Genomic DNA, 15,677 nt, shown 5'->3' with positions numbered 1-15,677 from the left:
ATGGCTCAGCCAGGCCGGGGTGCTCATGTCACGCTTACAGTTATGGACTGGATGGGGACAGATTGTGTCCGCTGATATAAAGCAGCAGTAATGTAGATACTGAGTTGCCTTTTACACTGCTGCTTTGTTTAACTACACAACAGGATGGAGAGGGGGGGGGGGGGCCCGAGGGGCATTTCAGTCCCCACAGTCTGTCTCACTGACCAGGAAACCACTCAATGAATTATTCATTATGTCTACCCATTCTTTCTATGTGCTCTCACAGAGTGTATGTGTCTGTGAAAATATGTCAAAAGTAAACAAAACTTGGGTAAACAGTGCCATTGTTTCAAATAAAGGTAAGAAATAAAGATGGCATGACTTTCTTCAAAGATTTTGGGAGTCAATAACTTTTCATCACACAATAAATATTTTTGACTTCATCAGAAAATATGATAGAGCCAAACATGTTAAAGACCCACTCTGATCATCTCGATCTATTTTAAAAGCGTTCCCAGTGATCTTTCAATAAAGATTATGACTATTTTTACAGTCTCCCACTAGCTCATAACCCCAACCTGTGCAAAAAAGATATTAGTGCTATCCAGCCGTACAGTTTTGAGCCACATTCCAGCTCAGACGAGGAACATAATGACGTACATGGATCTTTTTGTCAATAAGTGGATGCATCAGAATGGAGCAGAGCAGGGAGCGTCTAGCACCTTCCAAATAACTTGAATCAAAAAAATACTCAAATGCAATTTTAAGCTCAATTTTCTCTAAATATATCCATCATCAGAAGAAATCAAAAACACCATTTTTCAGCAGAGTGGGTCTTTAAAGGTGTTTACGTTCAACCATAAGTGGGAGAAAAAGAATCAATGTAAAAGATCAAATCTATGCATGACACATTATGTGTTCGAAATAAGCTAAATCTATTTGTTCAGCTGCAATAACCACTTATGGGAAAAGCCAAATAGAAGTGAAGACAACACTCCCCAATTATCCCCAGCTTGCTTCTTTAGACTTGTAGTGGTTTAATAAGGATTACCGTACTATATACATTCAGAGCGAAAAGAAAGCCAAATCCTCTTGATATTTACGAAGGTATGGGGTTTATAAGCGTTTAATTAAAATGCTCACCAAGAGGAGTTATTGAGGCCGAGATCTAGAGGCAGGCATTAGCGAGACATCTGTGATGCCACGCTGGCACAGTGACTCATCATCGCTGCACAACACAGCCTCCTGCAGGCCCCAACGCAGCCCATGCCAGCTCCTTCACATGCCAGCCTGATGCATAGTTTGCAGCTCGCGAGGCATTTCAAATCTCATGCAGAATCGCATGGTACAGGAGACAGCCAGTTCACAAAAAATTACATTTTTTTATCACTATTTAGTGGGAATTAGGATCATCTGGCTTCTATCAAAGCGCAAGATAAAATAAGAAAAAGTCTAGCTCATAATTGAATTCAGCTGGCGATTTGAGACGAGGTTAAAGGACAGGTGGGGCCTTTAATAATTGATTTACAATTATTTTTAATTAATTAAGTACATGAACTTTTTCTACGCTTCATTATAAAGCCTTAAAACAGTCTGGGGCACCGCTCATTTCTACATACCTGTGTGTTTCTGTGCGATTCAGCTGGAAAGCCGATCATCCCTCAGGGAACTCCCATAATCTCTGACAGATGTGCAATCTGACGCTTTCTCTCTTTCTGAATTTGCCTGAAGTCCATTAAAAATGTTTACTTATGAGACCGCACTGTGCCAAAAAGTTGGATAAACAAAATGTCCCACAGGGTAACAAGCTGCAGTGACAATCTTTTAGCACCAGTTTATGACGTTCTGCATCTGAAATTAAAATCTCATCTGAAGCGAGCTGGACAGAAACCTAAAGTGTTCTGGGCTTTTATTGGGAAAAATGTGCAGGAATGCAGAATGTGACTGATCCAAAGTCGTTAATATGCAGGACTGACATTTCAGTGCAATACTTCATATTTATAAGACAAACATACACATTTAAATGTACTAATAAAATGTTCTTCTGCATCAACATTTCAAGTGCTAGAGCTCCACTTGAAGAATCAGTTGCCAAAGGCTGAAAAATACCTTCTAACTTTAAAGCATAATGTCGTTTATTTTAGCACCAATGTCACCTCAGCAGGGATTATCGAGAGTGTGACATTTGAGTGAGGCAGAGAGAGTGGAGCAAATTATTCCACAAACTTGTGTCTTTCACAAAGTTTACCGACTAAACATAGATAAAGACTTCAGCGCGGCAAAATTCCTGTTTGCCTCCCTTCTGGTTAAAAAGCTCGTCTGGATTTGTCCCTGATCTTCTGCAGCAAAGGCTCAGTCACTGAGATGGCTACTGGAGGTTTTTGTCAATAGAAGGTGAGAAAAACTAAGGAAAGGGAAAGCATCTTGGGAGTGGCTGTTCTGTGTTCTGCATTCTGTGTTGCTGGTTTGGTTCCACGCACATAGCAGGAACAAAAATCTGCTAGAGATTAATAACGGGGAACAAAAAGCAGGAGGATGAAGAAGAGGTGAGGTGTTATGAAGTGAAGAATTTGAAGCAAAATGTGTGTTTCAAAGCAGCAAACTCTTCGCCGGACGTTAGATTTTTATAAATGTCATGAAAAAGAAAATAAAACTGTATTCAGACAGATTCCAAATGAATCAAAGATAAATAAAAAGAAAAAGCGATGAGGAAGAAAGCGCTAAAGGATACAAGAGTGCTCAAAATGAAACCAAACTTAATTTCATAGAAACGAAGGGGAATAAAAAGCATCAGCTAATTACACAGAAGTGAAATACCTCATTACTGCAGGCGGCGGGGGACAGAGTACACAGATCACCAAGTCAACATGTCATCAACTCATAAAGGGACTGGAGGATTTCCAAACGGTGTTGAGGTGCAAAGGCAGGAAAAACATTTCATGAATGAAAATATGTCAGCAAAACCCAAATCAAATGTTATTCACCAAAGACCATCTTAAGAACGTCTTTAATCGCTGCAGCAATCAGGTGTTATTCAGAAGTGAATCAACAGCAGAATCACATGCTAATGAAGTCGCATATCCATATTCATGTTGGAGTGCGACAGACCTTGATAGTGTGTTTTGGGTTTGCTCGCTGTGGAAATGAATGAGGAAAGGGATTGATCGGCGGCATGGACAAGCCGCTTCCCTTCGTCTTCCACTCTGCTGCTGGAGCTCCGTTTACAGGAAACGCAGCAGGAATTTTCTACTTGTAAAAAAAGGTAAAAAGCATTTTCCTTCAGGTAATCTCTAGAGGATTAATCCCAAAAATAAAATGTGCAACATGCTTTGAAGATTCTATCCCGTGTGTTTGTCACAAGTCAATCAATTCAGGGCAAATACTTTTAATTATTTTTTTAAATATAGCAATATAACCTGAGACATATTGCAGAGAGAAAATGTGCAAAGAGACCAGATGAGGCCTTGAAGGTTGAGATTTCCCTCAGCGAATTGTGAAGAGTTTGAACGGCACCGTCATTTTTTGTGACACAGTGCAGGAGGAGGAAGTTAAGAAGAACTGGAATATGGTAGGTATGGTAACAGGTAGGTGTTTGTAATGGGTTTCATAAGAAAATGATGCAATCCAATATTTTTTTTATCAATAAACGGTTGGTTTAGGAAGCTTTGCGGGTCTCAGTAATGGAGAGGGGAAGATGGGCGGAGTTACTCCACACCAATGGTCCCGCCCACAACTCAAAAGTGGATTTCAAATAAACTCTTGGTCCTCTGCAAAAACTATGCCTTAGAAACTTTTTTTTATTATTTTGTCTAAAAAAAACGACAGAATCATAATTAATAGACCACCAGGAAGACTTTTATAAAAAGATCAAAAGGTGCTGCAAGGGGGTCTTTAAGAAAAGGTATTAAAATCCAGTTGAAAGAAAGTTTCATGTCATATTTTACAATCAATGCCCACTAAAAAATTTGAATACATCTACACATTAGGTAGCATCATGTTTTTTGTAGGCTGTAACATTAAGCTCATGTAAAAAGCCCTGCAAAGATTGAGCAAAGTCCAATAAAGTTTTTACGTCAATCGTTAAAGACTGCAGACGCATCAGCAAAATCAAAAATCAAGTCCCTCCTCCACAACCTCTGCACTGATTCATAGGGCATCCTTGTCAATCAAAGAGCCATGCTGCCTGCATCAATTATTTCATACTCAAGGCTTTCCAAATATGTTGCTGGATTGCCACACACACACACACACAGTCTTAACATTAATCCACCTGCATCACTGCCAAAGGCTGCATTTCCATGACAACTAAACACCAGAGGACAGTGGAGTCAGCCACCCTGCGCAAAGAAAAAAAAGAAAAAAAACCTTTAAAGCAGAGATAGCGGTGCAGAAAGGAACGGAAAAAAAGACGCCGTAGAAAGAGAGTGTGGCCTGGATAAGTGGTGGAAGGATTGTAGCAAATTCCATCATGGCTTTGGTCCGTTCACTGCTTCCCATAAAAACCTATTAGCATGTGAATGAACAGACACAGTAAATGGAGTTTCCTAAAGCCCAAGAGCACTGATCCGCTATCAGGTGAGCTTTCTGTAAAATGGGAATTAGCTGGGGAGGATGAGGAGCGTTTGTCTGTGTGCGTGTGTGCATGTGTGCGTTCTGGAGAGTAGTTTACTTGATTGTATAAACCTCTGTCTGAATTTTTGATGAGATTTGACATCACTGAAGGGTGGGGGGTGGGGCGTGTACAGTGCTTTTAGTGCTGTAATAAAATTCTCCAGGGAGAGAAACAATTTAATAAGCGTATTAAAGTCAGTTGTTTCATCTTTGCGTAAAGTAGCCTGACAGTAAAAACACTCACTGCACCAAAAAAATAAATAATAATAATAATAACATTTAAGGAGGAATAATCTGTTCAACATACAAAACTTCCCCTCTAACAAATGAGTCAAACCTCTAGGCATTATATTTTGAAAGGTAAGTATGATTTATGTTAATATGTTGCTGGGGTAAAAGCGGGTAAAACAGAACGCTCGCTGAAAACGCATTTTTGAACAAAGTTCCCGTAATTGCCTGCATCCATTCCAACCAAACGGTTGGAGTGTTGTGGAACACAAAGATCTGAAAAGCAGAGTCAAAAGAAAAAAAAAAAGTGACGGCCAGAGAGTTCTGCATCTCCGCTTACCTCTCTTTGCAGCACCAGCTCTTTGGTAAACAGCATGGCTTGGTCGCTGAAGGGTTCGGCCACCTGCATCCCCCCGGGCATATTACGGGCACTACGCGGACATTCGATGCCTAACGAGACAGCAAAATGTTTGGACACAAAGGTCAGCAGAAAATAAATAAACACCAATATGATCAAATCCGTTCAGTTTTAATCGGTTTGAAATTTACAAAAACGTCAGTCGAAAACAGTCTACATAAACATTTACAACCATTTCAAATCCGATTTGATAGTATAGTTGTTTTAAGAGTATGTTAATCTGAAGAAATGATAAAATCTGTCCAACGCCCAAAGCTAAAAATCACAGGAAGCAATCACTTTAATCCAGCATTAACTGATTAATCAATTTACAGCCTTGATTTAATACTTTATTAACACATTTAGACTCATTACATCTACAGAAAACAACAACTCTAATGTTCTCCACAATATTCTCCTATTTATGCTTTTTTTTTTTTTTTTTTTTTTTTAGAAAGTAGCTATATGCTTGTTTTTTTTTTTAAAACTTTCTAATAAATGAGGAACTCAGGATTAAGGAAAAAACAAGTTTTAGTAAATATTAACATGTTTGAAATGCTGACAGCATCTTAAAACCTACGAATATCACCAATGTGGGAAACAGAACAGCTCTTGCAAAGTGTTCTTCCAGTTTTTGAGCATAAGTACAGCTGAAGCACATGGGACTTGATACAGTAACAGTCTTAGTTTGTTCAGAAAAGAGCATGGTTAAAGATTTAGAAATGTGAAATTACAAATAATTTAAAGTACATTTTGGTTATTATAAAAGAAAAAATTCCTTTTAAATGTTTTACTTTTATTAGAAAGATTTTTTTGGCATGAAGTTACGTCAAAACCAGAAATAACATGAAAAGTCAAATCTGATTTCTGGATAATGTGATCACTACCAAAAAATAGCCCAAAAATCAGTATAATTTAGCCAAATCCTTACGGTTTTATAAATAATGCTGAACATCTCATACGATGTCTAAAGTGAGGGCTTTGCTCAAGGGATTTTGAGTAAAACAAATCAAAGCTTTTACCAATAAATGAAGCAAATACAGTTTATTCTCCTCTTCTTGTTTGATCACAAGTTATGAGGAAAATAAAACCAACGCAGCAAATAAAAAGGGTAAAAGTTGCTGCAATCTAAAACTAATGATTGAAATAGAAAGAAGGTTTAATAATTTGATAACTGAACTGAACCCCAGCTGTTTTGTTCCAAAGATGGATAAGCCTATCCCGTAAAAAGAGACCGGAAATCAACAGGTTTGTCAAAGCACCTAGAAAAACAAAGGAAAAACAGAGAGCATATAGGGCCTTGCACGTGGGACTGGGTGGCCATTATTCTGCCAGAACAAAAACAAAAGAGATGAGAGCAAAGGGATGCAGACATGAAAAGAAATTAAAAATAAATAAAATAAAAGGTTTGGGAAGGAAAAAAACAATGCAAAATGTTTAAACTGTGTGTGTGTGGGGGGGTGCAGGAAGTAATTTCAGTGAAGGAGATATGCGTTTCTGCTTGGGTTGGCCTGAGCTTTAATAGAGGCGGGAATTGGTCTTTTTCTTCCTCACGTCACCCTCCACCCCTCTTCTAAAAAAAAAAAAAAAAAAAGATTAATCCCTAGAAAAAAAGAGCTCATGAATGTAATACACAAAGAAGTTTAATTGTATTGTAGAAAAGGGCTTTATAAGCCCACGAAAGCATAAATTTCCAGCTCAGTCAAAAGTTTAAGTTGACAGAAAAATGCTCAAACCCATTTAAAACAACGGATTGTTGTCCAGAAATGGAGGCAGCAAACTGCCAGACGCCAATATGGTCACGCCAGTTAAGTTAAATAAAACTCTTCATTTACATGTGTAGCTACATGCACACTGCTTCCTTCAATTAAATGACCCAACATCACTTCAGCAACACACCCACACGGACTGTAGCCTCCTCTCCCCGCAGCATTTTAACAGGGCCGGGGAGCCACTTAGCACAGCCCATTCCAACATGCGCCCAGATCCATAACTCAGGCATGACACCGAGATAAACATCTGGGTCATACTCCAGGATATCCATCTTATCTGATCCAGAAGACAAACAAGACATACACTGATTGTTCTGACATTACACAACACGGCAAACACCACACGCGGAAAGGGGCTGCTGCACAGCTGCTGCTCGTGGTAGCCTCGAGTGTGTGTCCGCATGTCAATCCACCACGCTTCACATCAGTCATCGTGTTTGATCTGGAAGGTGGGGATCTGAGAGACACAAGAGGCTGCTAAGAAAAGAAAAAAAAAAGATGGTGCTGGCAATGGCTGCACCATTCAACGCTGCCGTGTTTGTAACACTTTCCCCCGTATTTCCCACCACGCAACATTCTCCTGAGGGAGCCAGGGGGGTAGCCCAGTGGAGGGGGAGGGGGGGTAAACAACACGTTTATCTGGAGTTTAGTGCGAGCCGTATGCCCAATGCATTCATGCCTGCTCTCTCAGCTCAAACAAAGAGCTTTTTTTCACAGTCAAGATGCTTTTTAAAACATGGCTGACTTTTAGGAGCTGCTTTCTAATTGGCCTTTTCAGCTGCAACAACAACTATTATTAGATTTGCTCTTTAAGACTCATCATATCAATGCTTTTGAGCATGTTTTTAGTCTCCTGGTATTTCTAGGAGAAAACAAAGAATTTGTAAGAACTTTGCTGTATAACTGCTGCAAACAGAAGAAACCTACAAGCCTTTTTTTTCCTTATAAAGATAAATAATTTCCTTTAATGTTTCCTTCTAAAGTGCCTTTTGAAAATGTGACAGCAAACCTATCAAGATGTCTACGCTAACGAGGTGCACGCTGACGAGCCTTTGACGTTCGTCAAACTTGGACTTTCGCTTTTGGCACAACTGCAGGTAGAAATTGATGCTTGCAGGATGCGGGCAGCTCCGAGCGCCACTGGGCTTCTTAATGTAATTAAGTTACTAAGTCCTGCTTTTTTGACAGGCTGTTGACAGGATATAATTAGTAAAGTGACATGGAACCCAACTTTAGCTGAGGGGGTCTAAACAAGAACAAAAACAAAAATCTGCTCTGAAAAGCATCTTTTCCCATCACACAGAACACCAACGGTTCACCTAAACTTCCATTCCATTCGTCTTTGTTGTCCGTCCAAGTTTTGAAGGGCCATTTTTGGACCCAACGTAAAAGGTTCAGCGGTGGTTTAAAATGCAGGTGGGCAAGACGCTGGGGTCAGGAAAGGAGTGAGGTGGGAGGAGGGGAGTTGCAGCAGGCACACAAAGAGCGCGCTGTCAGGGAAAATCCCTGGATTTGGTTCGACTAGCACCCTCTTTCATCCTCTCGATCCATCATATCACTATGGTTCTCGTGCAGAAGGCCCCATTAGGCCTCAGAGGGCTTAAGAAAAGCTTTGTCCATTCCCCGCAAGCACAAGAGTTCTTTGTGTGTTACATTTACCACATTCAAATTACTTTAGGAAGGACATTTCTATGCGTACTTTGCTGCAGCATGCCCATGCAGCATAATCTATAATTCATTTATAATCTGCAAGCTTCCTTTGGTATTTTAAAAAAGTTCAATATTAGTTGCAGAGTGCACAAAAGCAAATTTGCAGTTTCTTTTTTTTTTTTAAATAAAGTTTTCTCTCCTTTTCACAACAGCCCTCGCTTAGACATGGTAGGTGATTAATTCGTCTGTGGGCCGATAAAAGCTTATATCTCATTTAAAGCTCAAGATTTTAGCTGTAAATGTAACACCATTATAGCAATTACATTATGTGGCAACCCTTAAAATCTGTCTGAGGGCATCAAGATTAGTCAAGCCTGCAGCTTTCTAATGGGTGCGTGAATGTCAGTAAGATCCTGATTGCATTATATCCATGCGGGAAAAGCTCTGCAACTTTATTTTCTAATAACGTTTTATTTAAAATTAGGTTTAATGCTCTCCTTTTCTTTTAATAACTTAGCTTTTATCGGTTGAATTTCCCTGCTGGGGATCAATAAAGTTTATTTCATTCTTCACTTTTTAAACATATTTTAATGCAAATCTTGAAGTTTCCTCACACTATATAATAAATTATAAAGGCACGATAGGAAAGTAGATCCACTTGAATAAAAGGGCCCCAGACAGAACGAAGGCCGATGCTACTTGCTGACTGGATGAATCTGTGTCCGAGTGACGGCTGTTTCATCTTTTTGACAGTCCGCTCCTCAGAGCAATTTTGTTACTAAAAGTGAGTTTCACCTGCTGTGAAACTCCACAAAAACCTATTAAAGCCAATAAAATTTTACAACCTTTTCACAGGCTGCTCCTTAGTTTCAACAGGCCTTTATAACCTCATACTTCACGACAATTGTCATTTTTTTTCCCCCTTCTCTTAACCCTCTTTTCTAACTTCTCGACACCCTACTGTACCTCCAAATTCCCTTTCCTGTGTAGTTTCCCTCTTCTTATAAACTGGGAGACTGCTTTAGCCTTTATCAAACTTACATACGAGGGGCCCCGGCACGGGCCAGCAAGGGAGAGTTACAGGGAAAGGTGCTGTGGGAAAACCAAAGGAAGTGCAGTTTGAGCTCCTGAAGAAAAACTCTGCTTTTCTTTGAAGCTTTTACAATACTTGAAACTTTTTCGACAGAAGGGAGAAAAAAAGACTGAAGATTCCCAGATGAAGCTCGATTTTAAATCAGAAATATGTGGCTAAAAACAAAACAAGAAAAAAAGAAAAAAAAAACACTGCTAGATAAGCCAGCAGTCCAAAAAAAGGAGGAAATGCATTTAGTACGAGAAATCCAAATCATATGACATCACTTTGGGATTATTTCAATTGAAGGCTACTGTGCCTCCCACAACACTTACAGAAAAACAAAGAAGATAAAACATTGAACACAATGTAGAAATAAATAAACCTATGAGTATAAATGAGATTAGTAATGCAGAACTTCCTGTAATAGCAGCATTCTTTACGAGTCTCATTTACTGAGCAGATGACTAAACTAGTAAATTTTGCCTTTAGAGAACACACTTTAAAGTCCCACATGAAGCATTTTTTTTGATTTTTAATAGCATAATAAATCATAAATTTGCAGTTTTTGTAAGCATCTAAGCTTTTTCAAAAGAAGCATTTTGATCTGCTCCTAATTGACCACGATTTGAAGAAAGAATTACTCAGAAACGTCATTTTCCATCTTAATTTTCTTTACACATGTCCTCCATCAGCAGAAATATGCCACATGAACACAAATTTTCATTGGAGTGGGTCCTCAATGATTTTGGAAAAATAATACACTCAATTTATGAGACATCTTTTCTGATAAGACCATTTCTGCCATATTAATCACTACAGCATGTTCCATTTTGAATAAGATGTATGCTAGAAAGGAATAGTTGAAGAAGCTGATACTGTTTTATACACCGATAAACACAACAAGCTCAAGGCAGCCAATTTAATGGCACCGGCTTCTGAACGCGGCCCGTGATGCAGATGGGTGGACAAAACATGAAAGGATAACTTTGACACGAGGGAAGAAGAGGTAGAAGATGGGACGAGCTCAGAATCAACAGCAAAAAAGATAATAGTGGGGTCTACCTGCCTTCAAGGGCTTAATTTTGTTGTAGGAATCATTAAGATAGAAAAAAAAGACAATAGTGACAAGAAAATGCATCTTTATAGAAAGAGGGAAAGAAGATCTCTGGTGGCAGAACTGTAGGAGTAACTTTATTCAATACTGGCTTGACAAACAGAAGATCTTTGTTTTCTTTGCAAACGGATATTTTCCAGTGGGAATGCCACTAATCTGATCTGCGCACAAGTCATCAACTCTAATGTGGCTATAACAATTTATTAATTAGCATCGACTAAATCCATTTTTTGTCCACTTGACTAAAGCATTTCTTACCAGAGGAAGACGTTTCCCAGCTCTGTGGCGAGTTAGGGATGGAGATTTGGCCACAAATTAATTGGAATAAACCAGAATATTTAGTATAAATAAATAGTATTTGATGTTTCGAAAATGCACTGTATGGAAGGCAAATGAAAGACTTAATTGTAAGAATGGTAAAGATTATGTTGAGCAGTGAAAAGGCTAAGCCGCCTTCTTTTTGCCATCGCTTCAGGCGACCGAAGATGGAGGCGCTCTGATTTTATTACCAGTTCAAAATTCTAGGAAAATGAAGATACTAGAATACATTTCTGGACCATCAAACATTCTGCACTTCACACAACTCAAGTCCTGCAGCATAAGGTTTGAAAGAAATCTACAAAGACGGGGTTATTTCTGTCTGTTTATGTACTAAACTTGCAAGAGGAACAAAAAACTTTGAGTGGGTCAAACAAAAACTCAATAAAAAAGTAATAATAACATGGTTTTACAGAACAAAACTGCAGACATATCACTTAAATTCAACTCTTGAACTTATCCGCTCCTCTGCTTATCAGGCAAAAAAAAAAAAAAAAAAAAAGCAATAAACTGTGGATGGATTGACACACTGAGTTGTTGAATGCCAACAGGAACAACTTGACATTCTCGGAACATATTAGGTTTTCACAACATGACCTTCACGGTCAGAAAGAACTAAACTAAAAAGGAGGGGGGGGGTGTTTGCTCTCTGGTTGTAACAAAAAAAAAAAAAAAAAGAAGTCAGACTCTAACTTTCCCATGTAAGGTGTTAGAACCACATCTATCCCAGCTGGCAGAAAGCCAGAGAGCGAAAGGTAAGGTTAAAGGAGACACATGCCTCATGCCAACAGGGGTGGCACCCATACCCTCCTTTAACCTTGCTGTCTCTGAATTGGCTGCTGGGAAGTGTGTGAGGGGGTCGCTGAACTCTTAACTCCAGAGTAGATTTCCAACATGGCACATACTGTTGGCACAAGCTGCTGCATAGACTCGCTCCTTGGTGTAACTTTCAAATACAGAAGTAGTACTTTTGCCATGAAAGCAGCACATGGAAGCTAAGCAGATGGGCCTTTCCATCAGGAGGGGAAAGCATACGCACCAGCCAGGAGGAATGTGATGAGACAGGTTTCTTTGGGCATGTACAACTTTAGCCGGGAGCCGCTGAAGACGTGTTCCACCACTGCTTCTGACCGGCCTGCCCTCTGCAGGAAGGGCAGGAACTGCTTGGCTTTTTGTGTTTCCTAGGACCAACAGAACAAAGAAAAGATCAATTTCTTCCAAATAGATCTGATCTCATTTTTTAAAAGTAAAAAAAGTTTTTTTTATACCTGACAACACAAAAAGGATAATTTATTTCTATGAAATTTATAAAAATGAAAAAAACAATAACAAGGAAACTGTCAACAATATTGTTGACAAACAGAAAAGTGTTTGACAAGGAAGCAGTGAGTTTCCTCCAGACATCTTTATATCTGGGTTTGACATAATAAAGCCTGCCTCACCCTCTCAGCGACACGTCTGGAACCACAAGTAATCAAAAATAATTCTCTCCCTTCCTGCTTCAATCTCCGACTGCAGGAGTGAGTCACTAACTTATCGGTGTACTTGGGCCAAAATTACAAGTGGCGATAAATCCCGTGTATTCGGGCAGGGATAGTGCATCAGCGCACTGTATCAGCAGCAAGGGAAGATTCATAAACGATTTTAAAAAATAAATTATTTGAGCCTACTCCAGGCAGGAGAATGTAGGCACAACACGGTGAGTCATGAGCCCGTGTTGTGTTTGTGTGAGGCAGTGTGGACCGGGAAGTAGGCACAATGGGTCAGACAAGGCTAGCTGGAACAAAAACATTTGTTTGCTTGATGCTGTGGATTTATATCAAAATTAATAATCATGAGATAAAAGCACAACAAAAATTAGACTAGAAACATCCCAAAAAGGACGTCATCCTTGAGGCTTGAAAGGCTCGAGTCTGTGGGTAAAGAGTGTGTGCTTTAGCCGTAAGATGCACCACCTGAACTCCACCTACTGGAATCCAAAATAACCTCTTGAGTGGGAGATGACACTCTCGTTCACACAAACATGTACTGCACCTGCAATGTGTGTGGGCAGCGCAGTCTAACTTAGTTCAGGGAAGGGGGGAGAAAAAAAGGAAGAGACATCAGAAAATAAGAGGACTTCATTATGTAACCTTTAGAGGCTTGAGGTGAGTCAAGTGCTTTATCCACCCTCCTCCCACCACCTCTGTACATCTCCTACACTATATGTTTATAAACCTATCGCGGCTCTATTTGTGACAGCATCCCACTCAACTTTTATAATCCGTTTCAACAAACGTTTCCCACCAAAGGATGCTGACGTACGGGAATATGCGTTTCCAAGTGGGGAGGGGTGTGCCTGTGCATGGCCGTGTGTGGGGATCCACCACAGAAGAGGGACACATTGGGGATGGTGTAAAAATGTTGCCATTTTGGTCTTTTTATTACAGATATCATTACGCCGGCTTTGCCAAACAACTGGTTTGTGTTTTTGTGCTCATGCCCGCCTACCGCCAGTATTTGGCAACAATCGGAGACGAGGAATGACGCACGTTTTACTGAAGACTGACAGAAATGCTAAGACAGGGAGTCTGTGCTGCATAATGGCAGTGACCTGACCCCTACTGACAGGGCGGTGCTTATAAAAACAACTGCAAATGGGCTTACAAAGTGCTGTCAGGCATGTCATTGCTAAGCCACGGTGCATCATAATGCGTACACCACCCCTCCATAGCCTTCGCTGGCTAAATGCGACCATTTTTGAACCAGAGATGCACAGGTCCTCATTTGAAATTAAAGGTTCCTAGTATCCCTTTGTCTCACCGTTATTAAAGTTCATTAATTATTGAGTGCACCCCACACCACGCTCTGTAATCACTCCCAAGCCACTGCAGCACAATGAATGTGGTCAGTTTAGCCAATTAAGTTGGGGAGATGTTTATAAGTATGAAACACACTAAAACCTCTAATGAAAACCCAGAGCTGCTTTGTCAGCACAACAATTCCCTGTCATAATTATATTTACAGGCTTTAATCATTTATCTCTGCCGCTGACACAATGAGACTCGAGGAGGTTATGCTGATGACAGTAAGAAAACATCCAAGGGCATTTATGAAGAGCATGCTTGGACCCATTAGCTGGATAATAAAGCCTTATTGGTGTCTAAAAAGTTTAACCTGTTAGGGCCTCAGGTGCTCTGTAAATGGGTTGATAACTTGAGGGACAAAGCAGAGCGTCTGAGCAGAGGCGAACGCATCAAGTTAACGCAGTCATTTACAGAGCTGACGCATGCAGTGTCGGATTTAATTCCAAGTCCTCTGGCGTCTACAGGTTCAGGTGTTACAAGAGAGTTCAGGCGATAAAGCCCGTCTTCCGTTTATTTTTATTTATTTTTTACCGCGGCAGACTCTGGCTGGTGGAATAAAAGAAATGAATATTGATTATTTTTGGTCGGGGAAATGGCTTGCTAGCATTTCTCGTTGTGGGGACAGAAAGACAGAAAGCGTCAGAGGTTGATAACAAATCATTTGAAGTGTGTTAGCGGAATAAAGGTTCGCTCTAGAGGCTTTTATGGATAAAATGAGAAATATGGATTCATATGGTTTTATAAAGAGAGTTGACTAAAGAAAAATGCAGCAAAGAAAAAGACATCACAATTTTTAAAACCACTTTCCTGGATGATACAAACAAATTGTGTCTGAAAAGAATGTGTACCATTACTGCAAGATTTAATGGTTTTTCCCACGCTAATGTTCATGCCATGGGGGCTTCCAATAAGGCTTCATTAGTCAAATGATGCCTCAATCAAGCCCCTGGGCACACGTAAATAAACCAAGACCTAGCAACGCTGATGTTTTTATTAATGCTGTTTATTTTTAGAGGCCATTTGTAGGGATGAGTAAACAATTATGGTCTTGCCTTTAGAGAATTACTGGCTTTACATGTTCTTAAGAGTTTTGGTGGGGATATGTAAATGAGTCCACATTTAAAAAAGATTTTATTCTAATTATAGTCAATGCATGTTAGCTTAGTGCACATCGATGCTTATCCTTTTATCCACATCCTGTTAAACCTTTTATTCATGCCACTGTGTAGGATAACGTGAAAATGCACATTAAAAAAGAAGGAAAAGGAAAAAAAACATACCCCAGAGATATCAGCCACTCTGTGAATGGGTACCTCCTTCTTGCTGTGCAACCCTTTCCCGTTCTTGATGGCCCTAAATTTGAACAGTCAAACATATAGGCACATTTCAAAACACAGTTTTCATACACATCGTAAACATGTAGCAGGGATTTCTTTTGAAAAAGTTCATTTTTGAAGTTTCCCTAGGCAACCATTGGAAGGAAATCTGTTGCAGAGATGAAAAGTTTTCATGGTGGCTGAGGAACCATAATGGAGGACAACTTGTGTTAAATGACATATGAAGAGAGATGAGCACTTCCTTTAGAGGTGGCTAAGGAGCGGCTGCTGGTGAAAGCTACTTTAAAAAGCCTTAAGGGCCAAAGCAGATGAAGATGACTAGTGATCGCCGAGTTTGAGGGCCATCCTTT

The 15,677-nt window shown here is 39.8% G+C and overlaps 1 protein-coding gene across 1 annotated transcript in view; it reads right to left on the bottom strand.

Annotated features, from left to right (window-relative positions):
• The window catches only part of snd1 (staphylococcal nuclease and tudor domain containing 1), a 154,583-nt gene that overhangs the window by 98,191 nt on the left and 40,715 nt on the right, over positions 1-15,677 (bottom strand). Inside the window, exons 14-16 of the mRNA XM_023952284.1 lie at positions 15,271-15,343; positions 12,184-12,325; positions 5,159-5,268 (exon numbers count right to left, since the gene is read on the bottom strand). Coding sequence (XP_023808052.1) covers positions 5,159-5,268; positions 12,184-12,325; positions 15,271-15,343 — 325 coding nt within the window. The remainder of the gene's footprint in view (positions 1-5,158; positions 5,269-12,183; positions 12,326-15,270; positions 15,344-15,677) is intronic.

This window comes from Oryzias latipes, chromosome 23, assembly GCF_002234675.1.
Source record: "Oryzias latipes chromosome 23, ASM223467v1".
NCBI classification, from domain to species: Eukaryota; Metazoa; Chordata; class Actinopteri; order Beloniformes; family Adrianichthyidae; genus Oryzias; species Oryzias latipes.
Note: the sequence above shows the minus strand (reverse complement) of the source record. Positions and strands in the feature narration are given on the sequence as shown.